General features: G+C 46.2%; 1 protein-coding gene across 1 annotated transcript in view; it reads right to left on the bottom strand.

Moving 5' to 3' along the window:
• Positions 1-21,412, bottom strand: part of MOGAT2 (monoacylglycerol O-acyltransferase 2) — a 28,653-nt gene that overhangs the window by 2,078 nt on the left and 5,163 nt on the right. Inside the window, exons 2-5 of the mRNA XM_063150534.1 lie at positions 15,508-15,686; positions 2,488-2,692; positions 898-1,072; positions 548-747 (exon numbers count right to left, since the gene is read on the bottom strand). Coding sequence (XP_063006604.1) covers positions 548-747; positions 898-1,072; positions 2,488-2,692; positions 15,508-15,686 — 759 coding nt within the window. The remainder of the gene's footprint in view (positions 1-547; positions 748-897; positions 1,073-2,487; positions 2,693-15,507; positions 15,687-21,412) is intronic.

Here is a 21,412-nt window from a genome sequence, read left to right on the forward strand (position 1 = left end):
CAGCCTGTCTCCCAGATGCTCCAAGCCTTTGGAGCTTCTCTGTGGTTTCCAGCACCTCCATGTACTTCTGATGTTCTTGCCCTAGAGCTGGGGGCAGCACTGCATGAGGGGATCTCACCTGAGTGGGGAAGAGGAGCAGAATCCTCTCCCTTAACCTGCCGGTCCTACTTGTGTTTGTAAAACTGCCTTGGCAGATGTTTCATGCAACACTACTGCAGTGTTTTTTGTCACCACGTTGTGGTGTTGGGGCTGTCTGCATCTCACAGGAGCGATGAGCTTGGCCACATTTGATCTGGGGCTTTTCACAGCACAGCCCAGATGGGCTGGGATCTGTCGTAACATCAAACCAGATTGCCAAAACAGTGAGACGCATGAACAGTTTGGAACACTGTTTTGCAGCACATTTCTAGCCTACCCCTGCTTGTGATCTCTGGCAGAGGCTCCAGCCTGGCAGGAGGATGACACAGCCCAGGGACTGTCCCTGTTTCCCCAGTTTGGCCAGCTGAGTGTGTCTGGCATCACGTCAGAGTTCTGTGGATGGACTCACCCACGGTGCAGATGGGCCGCCGGTAGGGTATCACCCCGAAGCTGTACTGGAAGATGCCTCGTGCATGGAAGAGGGGAAGGGAGATGCCCATGATCTGCTGGAGAAAATGCTGAATCCTCCGCAGCCAGGAGCCCTGGGGATTCTTCACCTGATCAAAGACATCATTCTCCCCAAAGGAAAAGGCAGGGATCAGGGGGGTGCTGCAGGGGACCAAAACCAATAGGGTGTCATGATTAGCAAAGCCCATTCCAAAACCCTTCATTCTTCTCCAAAACAGAAACACCCCATTGACCAGCCACAGGGCCGAGCACCCCTCCCTCATTATCCCTTGACTCCATCCCCTTCCTCACCCATTCTGGATGGCCAGGCGCACAAATCCCTTCCTGTTCTTCAGCAGCAAGGTGAAGGATCCTGGACGGGCATCCAGAGCCTCCTGGGCCCCACCAACAATGATGGCCAGCAAGTTCCCACCCCCTGGCTTCTGCAGCACGTAGGATGCACTCTCCTTGTCAGAGGGGATGAGGCCTGGAGAGCAGGGAGAAATTAAAAGTAAAGTCCACCTGTTTCTGGTTTGCTCTGCACCTTTTTCCCCCCATAATCCGTCTCTGAAGAAGTGCTAAAAATTTTATTTATAAATTTTGACCTGAAAATCTCAGGTCAACTCCCTTAAAAGGTGCTAGATTTGCACACAGTTCTGCTGGGTGAGTACACAATTATCTATCTGCTGTCTGGCTCAGAAGTGAGAAGTGAGAGAAAAATTAGGAAAAAAAATAAACACAAAACTAGCTGCACTGAAGTCCTAGAAAAAATCAGTTTCAATTTGTTGTCAATTGAGACTGTGTCAAATTCTAAATAATTCTGATGTCAGAGAAACATTTGCTTTAGGTCAAAACACACACGTGTTTCAGTGGATTGTGCTAATTCAAAGTGGAATTTGATGAAGGATTTGGTCCTCTGGTATTGTTTACTTGAATAAGATAGAAATCTTTAATTAAGAAATTACAAAGCAACATTGTTTTACAATATTTTTTAATTTAAAAAAAATCCTTGTTTCAGGGGCTGAAATAATTTGCACATTAAAACCTCATTGTGAAATGGATTCAATTAACCTAAAAATTAGTTATGCACCCAACTCTGACATTACAGTGACTAAACCTTCCTTCACCTGGGTCATAAGTGTCTCATATATCTCACTGTTTGGATTTTGCACTCTCCATGTAAATACTCTGGCAGCAGGAGCCAGTTTATGAGGAAAACAGGGTAATGGATGCCCTGGGGTGCATCAGATGGAACTGGATGCCTATGTTTAGCCTACTGAATTCTGCCCACATTCAGCTGGAAAAGTGACCATTGCCAAGCCCACTTCTGAGAGATGGAGGTCATCCTGCTGGTGTCCAAAAATCTCTCAAAACTCTCTCAGTTGAATTTTTACCTGTCCCTTTTCCTTTTCTTTTTCACTACATCTTCCCCCCTGCCACATTCCATTTCAGCAGCGTGAGCTACTATTTTTATCCTCTGTCCCTGGATGCTGCTTCCCTGGAAGCAGCAGATCCTTCAGAAAGAGCATCTTTTTCCTCACAGTTTCAGGCCTGAATGTAATTTTTATGGAAAGAAATACAGGAACATCCTGGCCTGCAGCTCTCAGCATTTCTGTTCACAATTTGCTCCACATTTTGCTGTTCCACAGCACCAGCACAGTGATGCCCTGAGCACAGAGATCATTTATGGAGTTGAACAACAGAGATAACAGCAAGGAGGGCAATTTTTAACTTCAGAGGTTTTGGGTTGCCATCTCAAATAGCTATGTCCATGAATGGGATCCAATTGGCCCCAGGTGAGGGAAAACAGACCCTTGACTCCTCCTCCCCATGCATTTTCACTCTGTGTTCCTCAAAAAAGCACCACACATATTACTGCTGCCATTGGCCCATGCTCCTTACCTCCACTCATCACATAGTCCCTGAAGAACGGGAAGCGAAACCACAGGGAAAGCAACATCAGGTGGGGGGTGATGCCTGGGAAGAGTGTGGAAAAGCCAGATGCCTCTGTGCAGAAATTGATGAAGGCTCCAGCTGCCAGCACTCCGTGGGGATGAAACCCCACCAGGTAGTTCTGCCGGGGGTCCAGCTCTGCTGTCTTCACCAACTGGACACAGAGATGAAGCCAAAAAGTGGTCAGGGTTAGTGCTGTAACCTCAGCAGGGAGGGACACTGGCTATGAAGAACAGATAAAGTATTCCTGGAGGCGAGCGTCATGCACCCACCATGCCTTTCTATTGGAAAAGGTTAACTGGAACAACTCCCCCATTTTTCACTGAAATGTATTTCATTGCCCATATTTCCATCTCCTCCTACCCATTGGCCTAAAATGACTTTTCTAATGGCACAGTTCATTATATTGCCTTGAACTGGTCTAGGTGCTATTGGGAACCAATTTTGTTTAAAATGTTCTCCTATAAATTTTCTAATATGGGAGGGAAAGCAAGAAAAGGGTGATTTCTTCCACACAGTACCTCTTGATCCCACAAGCAGAACAACAGAGGGAGTACATAATCGCTCTGGTAGACCTACTACACAGCACAAGCACATATCCCACCCAACAGCTTGGTGTGGATCAAAGGTTTATCCCATCCTGAAGCATGTGCCAGGTGATTCCTGGATGTTTTCACACATGGTAAATTGAAATCTTAATTCCTAGATATCTAACAGAGAAGCTGATGGTTTCCTTGCCACTGGGGAAAGCCTGAAGGATGCCAGATGTTTGTTTGTGCCTGTGTTGGGTGCCCAGGTCCATCAAAGAGCAGTGGATGTCTGCCCAAGGCTGCTGCAGCTTTGGCAGGAGGGAACAGAGAATTCCCATACCCAGCATTTTAGGGATGGGCAGCATGGATTGCAGACACAGTGCAGCTCATGGCCAGCCCTTGAGGGCTGACTAAGCAGCTTGTTAAAATCCTCAGCCAATCTGAAAATGATATTCAAGCCTGGGATGTACCACATGGGAGAATGGGTACCACAGAACAAGAGGGGATGGTTAAAGGGAGATAAGGGACAACTGGGATTTGATCTCCATTACACTTGTTATGGACTGCCCAGGGGAGAGAAGCTGGTGTGACAAACTCACTCTCCAGTTCTGGCACCAAGAAGACCTTGCCATGCCAACACCAACCAGCATGTGCATAGCCCAGGCAGAAGCAGGCAAAACTGACTGCTGAAATCTCTGCACCATTTCTGTGGATGCTGAACACTCACAGCAGCAGGGAAGGATGAACTTTCCAAGGTTAGTCATCACAGCATTTCATCACTGAAAGGGTGGTCAGACATTGAAACAAGATGACTAGGGAAGTGGTGGGACCACAGTCCCTGAAACTCTTCAAAAATATGTAGATGTGGCACTCGGGGACATGATTAAGGGGCATTTGCAATAGTGCTGGGAACAGTTGGACTCAATGGTCTCAGAGGGCTTTTCCAACCTGAACAATTCTGTGATTCTGTTACCACAGAGTCACCATGCCTATCCAGACAACTCAAAGGCATTTGTGCTCAAGAACAACCAGAGCCCTATGCATTTAAGTGTCACCACTCCAAGTACCCTGATTCCATCTGCACTCAGGGTGCAGTTAATGGTGCATGTGTTTTCCTAGAAGCTGCAGAACTGCAGGTTAATAATGAGAGTATATTTTACTTTCTTCCATCGTGACTCATTTTCCACCTGTCTGAAAGCACTGTTGACTGTACATGTGCCCATACAAGCTGCTCCTAATGAGGGGAATGGACAAACCAAGTCCCACTACTGCCCAGGAAGAGAGGCAGATGGCTGAATCACTAAGTGCCCACCATTTGCTCTTTTTTGAGTAATCTCAGCCTGCATCAATGTTTCTGCATTCATCCTCAGCTTCCAAACAACGCTTCATCTCCAAGCGATTTATAAGCAGGGAAGCAAGATGTTCAGGCGTGTTAGAAACTGCTAAATTTCTGTCTCTGTGCATGCAGGGAGACACAGGAGGGCAGCCACTGAGCGGTCAAATTGCCTCAATGGGAGAGCTAAGACACCACACATCTGTAAAAACACTCCCTAAGAAACATCCAGCTGCTGTCTTGGTGCTCATCCCAATGAAAGAGGAGGGAGAACAGGAAGGAAAGAACAAAGGTTAGTGCTTGGAGTGATAAGACAAGGGAGAGTGGTTTTAAACTAAGAGAGGGATAATTAAAACTAGCTATGAGGAAGAAATTTTTTATTATAAAATTAGTGAGGCCCTGGCACAGGTTGCCCAGAGAGGCTGTGGCTTCCCCATTCTTGGAGGTGTTCATGGCCAGGGTGGATGTTGCTTGGAGCAATCTGGTCTAGTGGAAGGTGTCCTTGTTCCAACAAGGATCAGTTTTAAGGCCCCTTCCAACCCAAACCATTTTGTGATTCTGTGGTAAGATGTGGGCAACTGGCTCTGGGCAGCCCTGCTTGAGCAGTGGGTTGGGCATGTTGACCTCTAGAGTTCTCTTCCAAAGTCACCCAGTCTTTGAATCTGTGATTTTTGACGCCCTACTCTAAGCCATGGGCAGCTGGAGGGTAGCAGCTGAGTCCCTCAAGTGTTGGTGGATCTGGGTGATTTTTCTGCAAGTGCTGTCCCCTGCAGTAGCCCTGAGGAAAGAAGGTCCTCGTTTTGTCACAGAGCCTTCTCACATTGGGATGATTTGGCCAAAACTCACCGAGAAACCAGAGAGCTTGTACAAGACTGAGAAGGAAATCTGTAGCAGAGGAGAGACTTAGGCAAAGTCTCTAGATACCATAGGTCTAGACTCTACACTATCCTTTTTCCCTGGAAACTCTTCAATAGAGGAACTCCATCTTCCCTTCTGGATTGTTCCCACTGTCTCACTCCTTCCTATAGTAAATCAAAGGCAACTCCGACGAAGGGGAGAGGGAATGATGCATCAGACTCCATCATCAGAAGGCTAATGATTTACTTTATTATACTATACTATGTACATTTCATCTAAACTGAATCTGCCCTGCACTCACTCTTGCTCACAACTGCCCAGAACTGCACTCATCTCCAATTCTCTCGTGACTGTCCCGTGACAGTCTCACACACACACACACACACACACACACACACTTCTTGGCCCTAAAAGGCCAAGTGAACAAAACATCCTCACTTTGGGTAAACAATCTCCATATTGCATTCTACTTTAGCACAACACAGGCACAGCAAGGGAGATAAGAATTGTGCTTTCCTTCTTCTCTGCTTGTCTCACAGCTTCTCTCTGTTCAGGAGGGCATGTGAATACCACACCTTCCCCCTCCACCTGGCAGAGGTCAGTCTCCATTCCCAGACTTCCAGGAAGGTTAATAATGTGACTCTGCACAGTCTCCCCCTCCTGCTGTCCAGCCAAACTGCCTAAGGGAACTGGGTTTGAGGTGCCCAAGGAGTGGGACTATCCTCCATCCTGCCTCAAATGAGTTGTCTTTTCCACACCCTCTGGATGGCATTCGCAATTCCAGTCTTTATGAGTGAACTGAACATTTAATAATTGTCAAAGTATTGAAGAGTCCAAACAAGCTGGTGTGTGCACGAGCATGAGAAAACCCAGGGTTTTTCTGGTGAAATAAGAGCAGTTTCTCATCTCAGAGGTGTCTGAGGAATGCCAAGTTAATGTGTCTGACCTGTGGTCTGGAAGCAGCTGTTAGCAGCTCAGGGTTGTGCTCTCCAAGCTGAGCCATGGGTTTGTTGACTTCCCTGAGATTCCCTTTGGCATGGTCAGGATGCCTTGGCTGCTGACAGCACTAATGATTCATACTCAAAAGTGTTATGAAGCCCTCTGGATCCCAGGTGTGGGATGATCTTGGCCTTCCTAACAAATAAAATTGTTTAGGATGGAAAAGCCCTCTAAGATCATGGAGTCCAAATGCTCCCCCAGCACTGCCAAGACCACCACTAATCCATGTCCCCAGCTGCCATATCCACATTAACATCCCGAATAGGAGACCTGATCAGCAAGCTCCTGGCTTCTTCATTTAAAGTCTCCCAAACTGAGTTGCTACTGCTTTTCTATCCTTCTCTGGTCCCAAACTCTGTTTCCATGGATGTCATAGTCAGTAATCTGCTCTTAAGTAGGATAAACCTTTCAACTTTGTACTAAACAAATCCTCATGTCTGTAGCTGTCCATGGACACCTCCCAAAATCATCTCTTGCAGGATGGAACATGCAGCCAGTTTCTCTGTAAGAAGCCCAACAAAGATATCCAGGAAACCCAACCAGATCTGAAGAAGGATAAATTGTGCCAAACTGAGAAGAAGCAGGTCACCCACCCAAGGGTGTCTGGATGGGAGACCAAAGGAAGGGCAAGTTTCTGAGTACCACCAGTAGCTGCTGAGCAGGATGGGTTTCAGGTCCCAGCAATGGTGAGAGTTTGAGAGGTGCAGTGGGAAACAGTGAGATCTTGGAGCCCTGGGGTTTTCTCCTGGTGCCACAGTGTCAGGTCAGAGCTGCATTTGCAGCAAATATTGGAGAACCTGACCAGCCAGGTGGATTTAAATTGAGTTTGGATGGGACTTTACCACCCTCACTCCCAAAGCGGGGTAAGGATGGAAGCTCCAAATTGCTCAAGTCCTCCCTTCCTCTTGTAAGGCTTCCTTTATCCAGTGGATTAGCAGTGCAAACGGTGGGACATAGTCCTCCAGTGGATCTCAGCCATTGCCCCCCTTGTAGTGGTTTTAGTTCACCAATTTCAGATTTCCCCAATTTTGAGATTTTCCTGGCCAATTCACGAAAGAGTGTGGCAGGTTTGGTGCTGGTCAATCACCAGTGCACTCATTTCCTGCTGTGAGACAGGATTAGGAGAAAGGCAAAGCAGGCTCCAAACTTTAAAAGGGTGTAAACAAAATTTTATTAAAAGTAACTAAAAGAAAAAGGTAGTAAGAATCAAAACAAACCCTTCAGAACACTTCTCCTCCCCCCACCTTTTCCTTCCCACTGACAATGTAAAGAAACAAAACCTAAAATTTCCAGTCAGTTTACCACCTCTAAAATAGTCTTTCTGCAGAAGCCCTTCCCATTGCCACAAAGCCTTTCCACAGCTTGTCAATGGGCCATGTTGACTTATGGGGTATTGTTTTAAAGATGAGTTATTCAAAGGCAAAAGTTCTCATTATCTATCTCTAAAATAATCTTCATCCCTGAGAACAGCGATCTTCTTTTCCTGGCAACATCAGACTACTCTTATCTCTTTCTCTGTTCAAACTTCTCATGGGATCACAACTGCTCTCACATCTGCTTTAGCATGGAGGCCTTTGCTCAATATCAATTTGAACCCTTCATCTCCCCATAGGCATTATAGGGAAAAAGAGTCTTTTTCTCCATAATTTAGAAGAGGATTTCAGCCCCAAGACCAAGGCATCTCCTCATCCCTCCCATCTGTGACTATAACAGTGAAAAGCAGCTCGAGAAAGGAAGATGAACATCAACTCAAGGATTAATAGTTTCGACCAAGGGAAGCTGGACATCACTGTTATGAGATTTATAGTCCTTGCAATCAAAAGGTGGACCCACATCTGGGGAGCTGGACCTCACCAGATGGGATACTTCTTCCTTCTTTTGGAAACTGGACCATCACCACGTGGGATACTCCTTTCTGTGATGCATCCTGAGAAAAACTAAATCACAATAGTGTATAGAATTGTGATGTAAAAATTGGGAATAGAAACTGCTGATGAGTAAAAATTGGGAATAGAAACTGCTGAGAAAGCTTATGAGTACCCCTATATATACCTGTAAGCCCCAACTATCGGTGTGCAGTTGGAGGGGAAACTTTCCCCACTGTACCCAGCACTGTATTGCTCATACTTTGCCATATTAATTAATAAATGGATTGCTGCTTGAATATTGGCCTAGTAAAGCTTCTCATTTATAACAGGGGGATTCTCCTTCCCCCTGCCTGATGGTTGCAGACAACTCCCATGGGATAAAATCCCAGCACTGACCCGGGGCTGCTCCCAGGGCCCGACGGGCTCGGCTGGGCCCCGGGCTGAGGTGGGTGTGTAGCCAGCAGCCAGATGTTAGCAAGGCCAGCTCCATCCGGCCCGGAGCACCCCCCTCTCTCCCTACTTGGGAGCCGATGTGGGAAGAGGGGGAGCCAGCAGGCGGCACGGGGAAAGGGGCCCAGCCCCGCGGCAGGGCTGGCCTGGGCCGGGACAGGGCCCAGTGGGCCTGGGCGTGCCCCCTTCTTGCCGGGCAGGAAAGAAGGAGAAAGTTCCTGGGTTTCTTTGGTCTTCAACATATGTTTTTCACAGAGGCGTGTCCAGCTTCTCAGTGATTCAACAGACTGTCCCCAAATTCCTCCCATGTCAAACTATGATGCCCCTCTTAAGGACACTCCAGAACAGAAAAGAGAGGGCCAACACATGGAGCAGAGAAGTCCCTCAGAAAAGGATAGCATGGGGGCTTTGGGCCATTTGGCCATGCTTTGCTTTTTCCCTGACAATCTCTCTTCCAGCCAACAGAAGGAAGCAAAGGAACAGTCAAGACTTCTGGAAATCAGAAATTGTATTTGATGTCATGGGTTGTGGCACAAGTCCTGAGTTGCAAATAATACCATTCTTCTGTGAAAAGAAAGGAAACATTCCTGGCAGGAATTGGTTCACATGAACTGGAACTGTCCCCTCTACAGTGCCTTGCAATTCCCGAGAACTGCAACACACTCAAATAACCTCCGTCAGTGTTTGTGCCATTGAGAAATATGTTATACAACAATTTGTGCAAAGGAAATTGAAACCACAGCATCTTGTGTACCAAGCCAGTGTCCGGCAAATAAACCATGGAGATTCAAACACCAAGAGGACACTGTCTCCCGGGATGTATGTTTCAGGGGATTTTTTCATCTGACAAGACCCCAGCAGGAGGCATTTGATAGGCATCATCAGAAGTTTATGCCAGGAAGTTTTCAGCTGACAGGATTCCAGGAATTATCCACCAGTTCCAGGAAACGGCAGCAAGAAAGAAAAACTAGGATAATATGCTAAAATATGCTAAAGAAGAGCCCCTTTCCAGAGCCCAAAACACTGTATAAAACGGATCCCTTTGAAATGACACTTTGGAGACCCATAGGGACTTTGGTGCAATAGAGGCCAAATCCTAAGTCTCCCCGACTCTGATCACCTGGCTCAGATTCAATTCACTTGTGGCTTTTTCCAAGTTTATACTCTGATAATTTAATAAATTTCCTTAAATGTTAAATTGGAGTATTCATTTATAGCACCATGATGAGAATGAATGAATCATGGGATGAAGTCTTCCCAAATTACAGTTTCAAAGGTTTAACGAATTCTCCAGTAACTCATTTCAGTTATGCTAACAAAAGCCAGTAACACCAGCAAGACCACAAGCACAGTGACAGAGGTTTCTGCAGACAGCAAGGTCCACCTGGCACTTAGATATAATCCCAAGGCTTGTAAGAAATATCAAGGAGAAAACAGCGTGGCAAAGACCACAGGGACCTTTCCTGTACAGCGTGTTCTTTCCAGGCTGCCCTGAATAAAGCTGGCATGATTATCCCTACTGGGGTGCTCTGAGTGACGACCGTAGTTGAAAACAAAATATGTACATGTCTTGATTTAAAAGACAAATGTCTGCCGAGGAAGGTAGGAACCTTCCTGGAACGGGAAGAAAACACCCCTCTCTCCAAATTATTGTAATTTGAAAATTACACGGCTTTCAAGGAAAAAAAAAAAAAAAAATTAGAAAAGGGAGTAACAGTTCGCTGCCCGCTCTTGAGAGGCCGAGAGAGGGAGCCATGATCCCCTCAGCCGGCGCCGGGAGGGAAGGAAGGAAAGAAGGAAGGAAATTGCTCCTTTTGCAAACTCAGGGGCATCGTTCGGCCTCAGCACTACAAGGAGCAGCTGGCAGAAGCAGGGGAAGCAGGCAGATTCGACCGCAGTGCCGAACTGCTGCGTAGCAAAGTCCTGGAGCCGAGGACACCAAGTCCCTCAATGCCCTTATGGAAGGAGGACAGGAAGGTCGGACCCACCCGCAGCAGTCTCAGGTCCCAGATCACAATTTGTGGTGGGTGGCATCACGTCACAACTCCCAAAAAACGCTGAACAGAAAAGCCCATGTCCTCAGCCAAAAACTCCCCATACCCACAAAAACTCTACTGGAATGCCAGGAGACTTCCTTTTGTGCCTTGATGGCTAACTGTTCACCCAAAAAGCCACTCCCTACCTTTCCAGCGTCTCCCTGATAACAAAGGGAAGAAATTCACTGAGAAACCTGAAAACCCACAACAGTCCTCAAAATTATCTGAGACCTTAATTTGCTAGAACGGACTCATAACCCAAGCTGTGTGATCCAAAGGTGAGATGTCTTGCCTAAGCCAAGTATCCAGCCCCAATTTTCAGTCAGCAAGATGGTGACTTCTGCTTGAGGACCGAGGTAAAAATAGATATTGTCAAGCTAATGCTTACACTTTCCCCATTTCACCTTCCTCATCTGAGATTACCAAAGCACCATGGATGTATGAGGGAGGATGGGATGAGACTGGTGTGAAAAAGCAGTGATGTCCATTCTCTTGGCATGGGGACAGAATTTGTTTTTTCTGTTAAGCTGGGTATATCCTTCATTGTAAAGACGCACTGATAAATGATGAGCAAGGGATTTTGAAAATGGAGATAGGGTTTGGGCAGCAGCAGACAGATTACAGACTGCTTTTTGTACATAGCATGGATAAAGCAGTCCACTGCATCCAAAATCACTCTGTAGGCAACATCAACACAGCAGGCATCACAGGTTATCTATTCAGACATACTCTAGCTCAAACAGATTAATTTTAAACTTTTTGGTATATTTTCCATATTATAATGCAGCTGAGCTCAGTCATGTATTGGAATTGAAGAATCATAGATTTGTTTAGGTCATAAAAGCCCTCTAAGACCATCAAGTCCAATCATTACCCCAGCACTGCCAAGGCCACCACTAAACCATGTTTCAAAGTGCCACATCTACATGATTTTGAAACAGTTCCAGGCACACTGAAGAACTATAATAAGAGTATATTTAAAAATAAATAAATTAATAAATAAATAAACAAACCGATTAGAATATGTTTAAAATGCTGGGAAATTAAGCAGAAATATTTCCCTGGGCAATGCATTGGATCCTGACTTGATTTCTCACTCATCCCACTCTTCAAAACGCTCAAGCTCATTTGGGTCCTGCCTAACTGATTCTCAAATCATTAATTAAATTGCAGTCAGTTCCAAGGGGGATAAATGCAGCACCAAAGTGGTACTTGTGCAGGGGTGGTATCAGCAGAAGGTGTGCCTTGCACACACTGCAGTGGCCTGGCTCAGCTCAGCACTGGCAGGCTCCGTGTACTGCAGCACACTGCAGATTCACACTGCCCAGAAAACAGATGCTCATCCCAACCTCTCTATGCTTCCATGACAGCAAACATTCACAGGGATCCCTTAAAAGCAGTGTTTAAAGCTGTTTCCTAAAATAAGACAGCAGGCAGCACTTGCTGCCTCCAAGCACTTGACCATGCTAAGTTTGCTGCTGGGATCTGGTAGGATTAGGAGTCATACTTAATCTTCCCAGAACGCCTAATTCTCCAGGGCTTAACAAACTCTGTCTGTACACAAATACAGTCCAGAGTCCTGGATATCAACCCAGCCCTTGTCCCCAGATGTCACTTCCTTGTGTCCCTTGTGCTGGGACTTTGGGCAAGTGAGGTTGTTCAGCCTGAGGAAGAAAAGGTGAGACCTTAGAGCCCCTGCCAGTGGCTTTAGCCCTGTGCTAAAGGGGCTCAAAGAGCTGGAGAGGGATTTTGGGCAGGGGCCTGGAGGAACACAACAATGGGAAATGGCTTCCCACTGACGGAGAACAGGGTGAGATGGGATATTGGGCAGAAATTCTTGGCTGTGAGGATGCTGAAGCACTGGCACAGGTTGCCCAGAGAAGCTGCGTCTGTCCCATCCCTGGAAGTTTTCAAGACCAAGCTGATCAGGGTTTGGAGCAACCTGGTGTAGTGGAAGGTGTCCCTGCCCATGGTAGGGGGGTTAGAATTGCATGATCATTGAGGTCTCTTCCAACCCAAAACATTTCATGATTCCATAATTCTATGACTGAGAAAATATTTTGGAGAAATAGTATTACGTGATTGCTTGGTTATAATGCTCTCTATATTAAATCTCTTTTAAATTTTTCTGCAGTCCTTTTGTGTTACTTCCTCTGTTTTGTCCCAGAGAAGTGGGGAGGAAAGCTCCATGGAGCCCTCTGGGCCCCCACCGAGGCAGCTGCAGCCAAACCCCATACCATGCTCCCTCTGCTGGTGCTAGTGTCCTCCTGCCAGGAAGGACAGACACGGAACACAGTCAGGCGTTCAGGAGTGGGGTTCCATGTTCTTTAGAAAGAAGCAGGAGAAGGGTCACTGCTGGGCTGAGCTGGCACCAAAATTTCAGCAGAGAGGCTGGTCCAGCACTTCACTAAGTGGCGGCTTACGGCCACAAATAATTTACAGATTATATATTGCATATAATTACTGCAGTCACATAAATAATTTAATTACTTTATGGTTTGGGTTGCAATGTGATAAATAACATAGAAAATAGAAAATTTCAGTTCCTTAGAAGTTGCTGAATAGAGCTTAAAGACTAACTACAAACAAAGATAAAAGGATGTAAAGGTATGCACACTGGGTGATAAATGTTGCTTACCAGTAGAAGAACAGATAAAGAGGGCTACAGTGGTTTTTTTGCAAGTTAGGTAACAAGAAGCAACAGCACATGCCCAAAGAAAAAGTTCAAGGAGAGGTCACATTTAAAACTGAAATATTCACTGAATGGGATCACCAGAGATCCCTTTAGAGGACCTTCCAGGAACATAAAATGATTTCTAGTAGGAGGAAGTTGCATGCAAATTAGTTCTAGGAAAAGTGATGTTTATGTATTAGCTAGGAGACACACTTTAATGAATATATATGATTATAATGTTGTAAAGCCTCACCAAACACACAGGATTAAACAAGACATCCTTGCAATGTGTCCTGCACAGGTAAAGAATGCCTGCTTTCTAACACTTCAAATTGTATTAGAAAGTTTATTTCCTGGCTGATTTCAGTATCAAAGGGACCTTAAAATTCCATTCCCTGCCATGGGAATGGACACCTTCCACTAGACTGGATTGCTCCAAGCCCCGTCCAACCTGGCCCTGGACACTTTCAGGGATGGGGCAGCCAAAGCTTCTCTGGGCAACCTGTGCCACAGCCTCACCACCCTCACAGCCAAGAATTTTTTTCCTGATATCCCATCTAAATCTACCCTCTTACAGTTTGAAACCGTTCCCCCTTGTTTCATCACTATAGTTCCTGATGAACAGTGTCTCTCCATCTTCCCTGTAGGGCCCCTCAGATGCTGGAAGGTGCTGTGTAATGTCCTCACGACATTCTCCAGGATAAACAGCCCCAACTTTCTCAGCTGTCTCCAGTGGCAGGTGCTCCAGTCCCCTCACTGACTTTGTGGCCTCCTCTGGACTTGCCCCAGAAGTGCCATTTAACCTTCTTAAGATGGAGGCTCCAGAACTGTGTATTCCAGGTGTGATCTCATGAGAACAGAAAAGAGGGTTATTTCTGTTTGAGCAGCAAAGCTGATGGGCATGTCATCTCTGATCCTCACTTTGCTCTGGCCCCCCCTAATCCTTATCCCAGGCCCTACTCCGTTCAGGATGGACTCATCCCAGGCCCTACTCCATGCAGGATGGACTCTTAGGCCGGGTTCTTATTTTTTCCTTTAGGCTGGTGTGTTTTTTGGCTTTTTGGGCTCCCAAATTCTTTATCCTGGACTGCAGCGCTCAGCTTCTGACTCCAGATGATCTCTGACCAGCTGGGTGCATCCCATCTGAGTTCTCTCAACAGGCAATGTATTCCTAAAGGAATTATCTTAGAAATTCCCATTGCCTGGTCTATCCTTGAAGCTCTCTTCCTTGCACAACCCATGAGCTCTTCTCCTGCATTGCTCAGATTTGTTCCAACTTGTGACAGGTCTGAGGCAGGATTGCTGCTCCTCCATGTAGGAAAGACATTCTGTGCTGTCCTTGTGAGCTTGCAAAGGCCTTCTGAAGATAAGGAAAGCCCTGTACCTCTCCTGAGGAAGACACCAATGTTGTCACCGTGGAGACGTGATGAAGCAGAGAAAGTTAAGAGATACGGACTCTAGCTCAGTGGGCTCCCTGATCACCCACTGAGAACTTTGTTTCTTTCTTATAACCAATAGACAGTGAATGTGTATGTTGAGCGAATGTAAATATCTTGAAAGAGTATAAAAGCAACATGTTGCTATAATAAATCTCTCTTGCACGCTTCTGAGGGAATTGTGGTACTTTGTGCTGTGTCATGCTCTGTAACGACAGCTCCGTGCATCCATACCATGACAAGGGGACACCAGATAAAAGAATAAGGGCAAAGGCCAGCCACACACATTAAGTAAATCGGGGAATGTCACAGAAGTCCTTCTCAAGAGAACAGCAGTTCTCTGAGACTGCCCAGTTCACCCCCAGCTTTACCCATCCATCCCCCTCCTCAGCAAAATGGGATACTGACATTGCAGACCATCCAAGAACTCTTGGATTTTGGTTAAAACTTGGCCCTATGCCCACTGGGTAAATTCTGAGCAACCTGAAGGGCAGGAATGTTGCAATATAGACATGGAAAATGCAGGTGAGATTTCCCTAGCAGCTGGAATGCAGCAAGATTAAATAGGTATGGAAAAGCCAAGTGATTGAAGCTTGCGGTTTGTAAAAATGGTAATCCCCATTTGTTACTGTGTCTTTGAGTAATCTGGGAGCTGGAAAGGTTATCCTTCAACACCAAGCTCCCAGTGCCCCACGCCATGACTGCTGGCCCCAGACTGTATCCAGACTCCAAGGACAAAGCTGGTCCCTGGAACGCCGAAGGGCCGACGGACCAGCGGCACTTACCGTGACGGGGAAATAGTCCCTCATGTACCTCCAAACGGCGCAGTTCCGGAAGATGTGGATCCGCCGCCCGCCCTTGCTGGGCTTCTCCCTGTCTATGAACCACCATGCAGCATAGAGGGCACTGACCAGCCAAAAACGAGTGAAGAGGAGGCCGATGAAGATGGCAGTAGAGCACTGTGCTGAAAGAAAAGCCAGCAGTGACTTGATAGTTGGATTAGGTGGATTTTGGGAGGAATGGTTCGTTTGGAGAGGCATTTTGGTCCTGGGATGGAGCCTCCACTGGGCTTGCTGCTGAATTTGTCAGTGTGAAGGCACCTCTGATGCAGATGTGGTTTCTTTTCTATCTGCCCCAGGGACATGAAAAGACACCAAGCACCTCCCTTGTAGCAACCACCAATTTCTCCAAAGGCCACCACATCCCTCTCTTCCCAAAATGCTGATGAATCTCACTCCATTCACAGTGTTCTTATGGATCAGCTCTCTATCCCTCTGCTGTCTTGCTTTTCTCTGGAATCAGACTGATCTTTGCAACAATAATGGCCTTGTTTTACCCCAAAACTCCTGTTTATACTTCCTGATGACACCTGATATTTTGCAATGGCAGCAAGAAGGGTCCTATGTCCCGTCTGTACAGTCCCCAATAGCTTTATCTTGAGCTAATGATTCCCCATTTTAGTTGTGTCCATGGTATATACCCATAGATAAGATTTTACTCTTTAGTGAGTTTTATGTTACTGATTTTGGACCCTTTCCTCTACTTCTAATCTTAGACTCCAGAAGATTTTCAGTTCTTTCAGCTTGGTGTCATAATGGATTTTATAAGAATGCTCTATTTCATTCTCTATGACTTCCATGACTTGGGACCTTGTCCAGTTAGTGCCAGGTTTGACCTCTACCTCCCACCTCCCTTATGCCCTGTGTTTTGGCATAGAAACAAGAGAACAAAAGCATTTGTGCAAACCAACATCACTTGGTACATAAATTCCCACCCAAGCCCAACACTGTGTGTCTGCAGATACTGGAAAGTGATGATGGCCACCAAGCTGCCACCTGGCACAGCAGATGTGTGCCCGGGAAGAGCTGTGTCCTCTCCATCTGTCCCTCTGGAATCCTTGGTATTGCTTTTGAAGGGAAAGACTGAGCTGAAGAAAACCCAAATATTCATCCAAGTCCTTTGCCTTCCCCAGCTCATGGATTACATAATGTTTTGTATACTTTGCTCTACTTTGGGTCTTCATTTCAGATCTTCCACCCAGGGCTGGAACACATGAGGATGGAGATGCCTGGCTCAGCTTCAGCTTCAGCTGTGATATAGATGCATCCACACCCTCATGCTCTGAGACATCTTGTCCACCTTTGGGAGCCACCTCATAGCTGCTCTCTCCACCTCCTCTCAGCTAAGGCCTGTCAGAGACATGGAATAGGGTGCTCTCATCTAAGACCTTCATGTACCTCCTTGTTTGCTTTCACTTAAGGATAAATCAGTAGATCATATTTGTAGCATTTTTTTTTTCGTGATAAGTCACCCTGATAACAAAACTTTGCATGAAAAAAGTAAATTCTTGACCTTTTTTAGAACACTGTCATGATGGTACCAATAATTCCTATGGGGAAAAAAAGTGCAATAATCTAACAGGATCCTAAATCTCCTGAAAGCTGAAATAGGATTGCACGTCTTCCTGTAAGTAGAGACACTGCAGCAAGCTCCTGGGTAGGCACTAAGAATTTTGCAGTGGGAAAAAAACTGCAGCTCTTGGCAAAGCAGGAGGTCGAACCTGTACTGCATCACGCAGGTCAGAAAGAACCACTGCTCACACCTGGTGCCACGCTTTTAATGGAATCATAAAAGTCCCCTCAAATCTGGCCTTGGACACTTCCAAGGATGTGGCAGTCACAGTTTCTCTGGGCAACCCGTGCCAGGGCCTCACCACCATCACAGCCAAGAATTTCTTCCCAATATCCCATCTAACCCTGCCCTCTGGCAGCAGGAAGTCATTCCCATTGTCCTGTCCCTCCAGGCCCTTGTCCAAAATCCCTCTCCAGCTCCCTTGGAGGCCCTATAGCACTGGAAGAGACTCTAAGGTCTGCCCGGAGCCTTCCCTTCTCCAGGCTGAACACCCCAGCTCTCCCAGCCTGTCTCCAGACCAGAGGAGCTCCAGCCCTTGGAGCAGCTCTGTGGCCTCCTCTGGACCTGCTCCAACTGGAGTCTCAGAAAAGTGGAAGGGATTGAGGGAATTCCTCCCTCAACCTACTGCTCACACTTTGTTTCCAAATGCCACAGACACAGACTTTGTAATTCTCAAGAGCTGCATAGAACATGAGCTGCAGCTCCAGGGTCCACATGATAAACAAACACAATTTTACTCCACCTAGGAGCCTGGTCATCAGGTCTGCTGCGAAACTACAGTGCCTAATTCTCCTTTTATCATAGTGTGCAAAGCTCAAAGTACATTCTCTAAAGTGAAGGAGTAGTTCTGGACCAAATCCATGCTTTATCTTATAATTATATAATTATTAATTTCTTCCTCAATTCATTTGCAATTCAATTTTTTTTTCCCCAGAGCAAAATTTGCACTCAGTGACCTTCACTCAATTTCAAGATTTGGGATTTTTTGTCCTTTTGAAACCTTTTGGTGCTCTATGGGAAAGGGCCCCATTCCTGTCTGAGAATGGACTGTCAGTCTGAACGTTACTGTGGATGGCACCAAAGAGATAGGAACATTCCAGAAAATGTAGAGTTATATCTGCATCCAAACAAATTCCAGCCTTAGGCAGGCATCTGATTATTTATGGTCTGTAATTTGCTGAGGAGGAACAACTCCTTACCACTGTCTGGACACCAACACTTTGTGGGGCACTAGCACCAGGCTGGAAATTTTCCACAGAGCTCTATTAGTGTGTTCCAAAAGTCATGTCAGGTCCCCAGGCTAAGTCCACCACCACTGGTCCCACTGCTCAGAAGAAATGGGCAGGTTTGAGTTGCAAACAGGTTTGAGGTTGGAAACAGACATGATCCTCATCTCCTCCTTCTGCAGGTCTGGATATGGCTCCTCCAAAACTTCACACTAATATTTTCACAAAAAATTTTGAAAGCAAATCAAATCACATCAAATTTGATCCCTTATTGTCCTGAAACACCCTTGGAACCCCAAGAATTAGAGTTCCTGGGTTCTGTGAAATTGGATTTTTGTATTGATTTTAAATGCACAGATCAGGAATCAGTCTAAAAATGTTTCTCCCTATCACCCCGTGTAAAAGAATCAAACATTTTACTGCAATTATACTTTTGGCAGCCTTTCTAAATGCAGTAATGCCTCTGCCCCTGCAGCTGCCATCAGGAATGTTTTAGTTTATAAAGATTAAGCCTGAGCCTTTTAGGGTTGGAGTTTTTTAACTAAAATATTATTTTTTGGATAGGTATGTATGTGATAATTTTGATAATAATTGTATTAATTATGATACCTTTCAATTTGTGCATAGATTAATTATGAAGGCCATTAAAGGAGTGCTTTTTGTTGAAAGGAAAGGGGGAGATGTTGGGATGTTGGGAGACACAAGACAGGTGAAGGTCTTCAGGCTTGGTTAACATAAGTGATTTGATAACAGGATGCCTTGGCAAAAGCAAATGGAACTTTGAAAATTAGACCTAGATTGCAAGAAGATTCAGACTGGTTTACCAGAAAAAGCAAATCTCATTAAACTCTGCAAGCAAGAGATGTTGTGATATGCATAAGTTTGTGTATGTGATTTTAACCTAATCACTGTAGTACAAATTGCTAGGCTCCCCTAAAACAGTATATAAGCATCTGTATCCCACAATAAAATCAGATTCTGATCACCAAATCAGTCTTCCCTATCTCTCTCCATCGTCAACATCTGGACTCCTGTGATATAGCCCAACAGCATATGCTAATTTGCTATAAAATGGCTTAAGCCCTTACACAGAGCTCTTTCAAGGCAGACAAGGGCTGTAAGAGCAGGGTTATGGGCATCATGCAAGTCATTGCAGAGTCATCAGTTCTGTTATCTGAAAACAGGTAAATCTGGGCTGAGAATAGCTGCTGCACTGTCTACACTGTCATGGAGAGTGGAGACTGCTTCAAACCAAAACTAAAACCAAAGGGTTCCTGGCAAGAAGGAGTGTGATATGCAGGCCCTAAATCTTGCACTTTCTGATGAGTCCAGATTCAGGAAGGTTTCTCTATAGTTGTCCATGCTGAGGTTTGGCTCTGGATGAAGCATTCATAGGATGGTCCTGGACTCTGCAGTGCATCTGTTGAGCAGGGGTGCAGCAACTTTTCATGGTCTAGGACCCAGCATCTCGCATCTCCATGGCTGTATGAGACTCAGCAAAGACATATCCATGTGTATTTGATGGTTTGTTTGTTTGTTTGTTTGTTTTCCCACAGGTCAACTGGTTTTCTGGGCTGGATTCTTTCAAAGAAGCTTGTAGCTTCTTTGCTTCAAAGAAGCAAAAATGAAGTGGTGTGTTTCTTTTGCTGAGTTTTGCTGTGAGCTGTAAATCCCTCTCTGGACAAGAAAATGGCCATACCACAGAGAGCACAAATATGCCATGGGCTCCAAGTAAACCAAAGGAGCCACAGGTTTCAAGGCACATGGAGAACTTCTCTGGCCAAGTCTAAGCAGGAACCATGTCCCATCAAAGTGCTCCTAACCCAAAATTTGTTAATTCAGCCTGAAATAGGGAAAACTGCAGCCCACAGAAAGAGATTTTTGTCATCACAACAGCACAAAATTGAGTCAGATTCATACTGCACTTGCCAGTAGGGCTTGCAAGATCACTGCAGAATCACAGAATACATTGGGTTAGAGGGATCTTAAAGACCATCCAGTTCAACTGCCCTGCCATGGGCAGGGATAGCTCCCACTAAACCACGTTGTTCAAAGTCCCATCCAAACTGCCCTTGAATGCCTCCAAGATGTATATTGCTGAGGTCCTCAGTGCCAGCCTGCAGTCCTGATTGTGGCCACCTACACAGATAGTGCACCCTTGAGCACAGCTGATGTGGGCAGGCTGTGGACTACACTCAGCTGCCAGGGAAGCCTGATCTTGCTGGTACCCTGTGCCCTTTGAGCCAGCCCTGATGACTCCAAGGTTCAAAGTCTGGGTGTGGTGTGCTGGGTCTGCAGAGGCAGCATGCCCAGATCTACTGGCCCTGCACTGGGTTTGTTTGCCAGGGTTCAGCTCTGCACTCATAGCTTGGCATGGTATATCTGGACGGGTGTCCATGCCCCGTGGAGAGTGGGAATGAAAGAGGAAGAAGGAAGCAGTGCAGCAGGCTTGGGCACCAGCCTGCTGATTTCAGCTTTCTGCAGTAGCCTGGTTCCTCTCCATTACAAGGAGGCACTGGTCAGTGCTCAGATCATGTACTGGGAAGGCAATAGGATCCCCACTCCACGCCCTGCAACACTTTCTTACAACCTGCACTCCTCCTCCAGCCTCTGAAATAAACAGAACCTTTTGTCTCCATGCTCTTGTCAGGATCATCCTCAAGAAAACCAGCAGTATGCACAATGCCTGCCTGTTGCAAGGGATGCTGGAGCAGAGCTCCTTGCCGGCACTGGGGCCAAGCTGCTGCCCTCACCCAGCATCCTGCAGGGATACATGAGTCCCTCCCACAGTGCGTGGCTTCTCAGGGGATGCATTTGCACAGCCATGGCAACAGCTGCCCGCAGTCAGGGCTGCTGGCATCTCGGGCCAAATGGGTGTTTCAGAAGCCCTCTTCTGGCGGCAGAAGCACAAACCTGTCTCCCAAACAAAGGAGCAGCTGACAGCTAAATCCTGCCCACAGAAAGTCTGAGCTCCGTGCCTGAGGATTGTAACAGTGCAACAAGGGGTGTTTGGCAGCTGATGGGATGAAAATAAAGGTATCTCTTAGCATCT

This window comes from Melospiza melodia, chromosome 2 (genome assembly GCF_035770615.1).
Source record: "Melospiza melodia melodia isolate bMelMel2 chromosome 2, bMelMel2.pri, whole genome shotgun sequence".
Lineage (NCBI taxonomy): Eukaryota > Metazoa > Chordata > Aves > Passeriformes > Passerellidae > Melospiza > Melospiza melodia.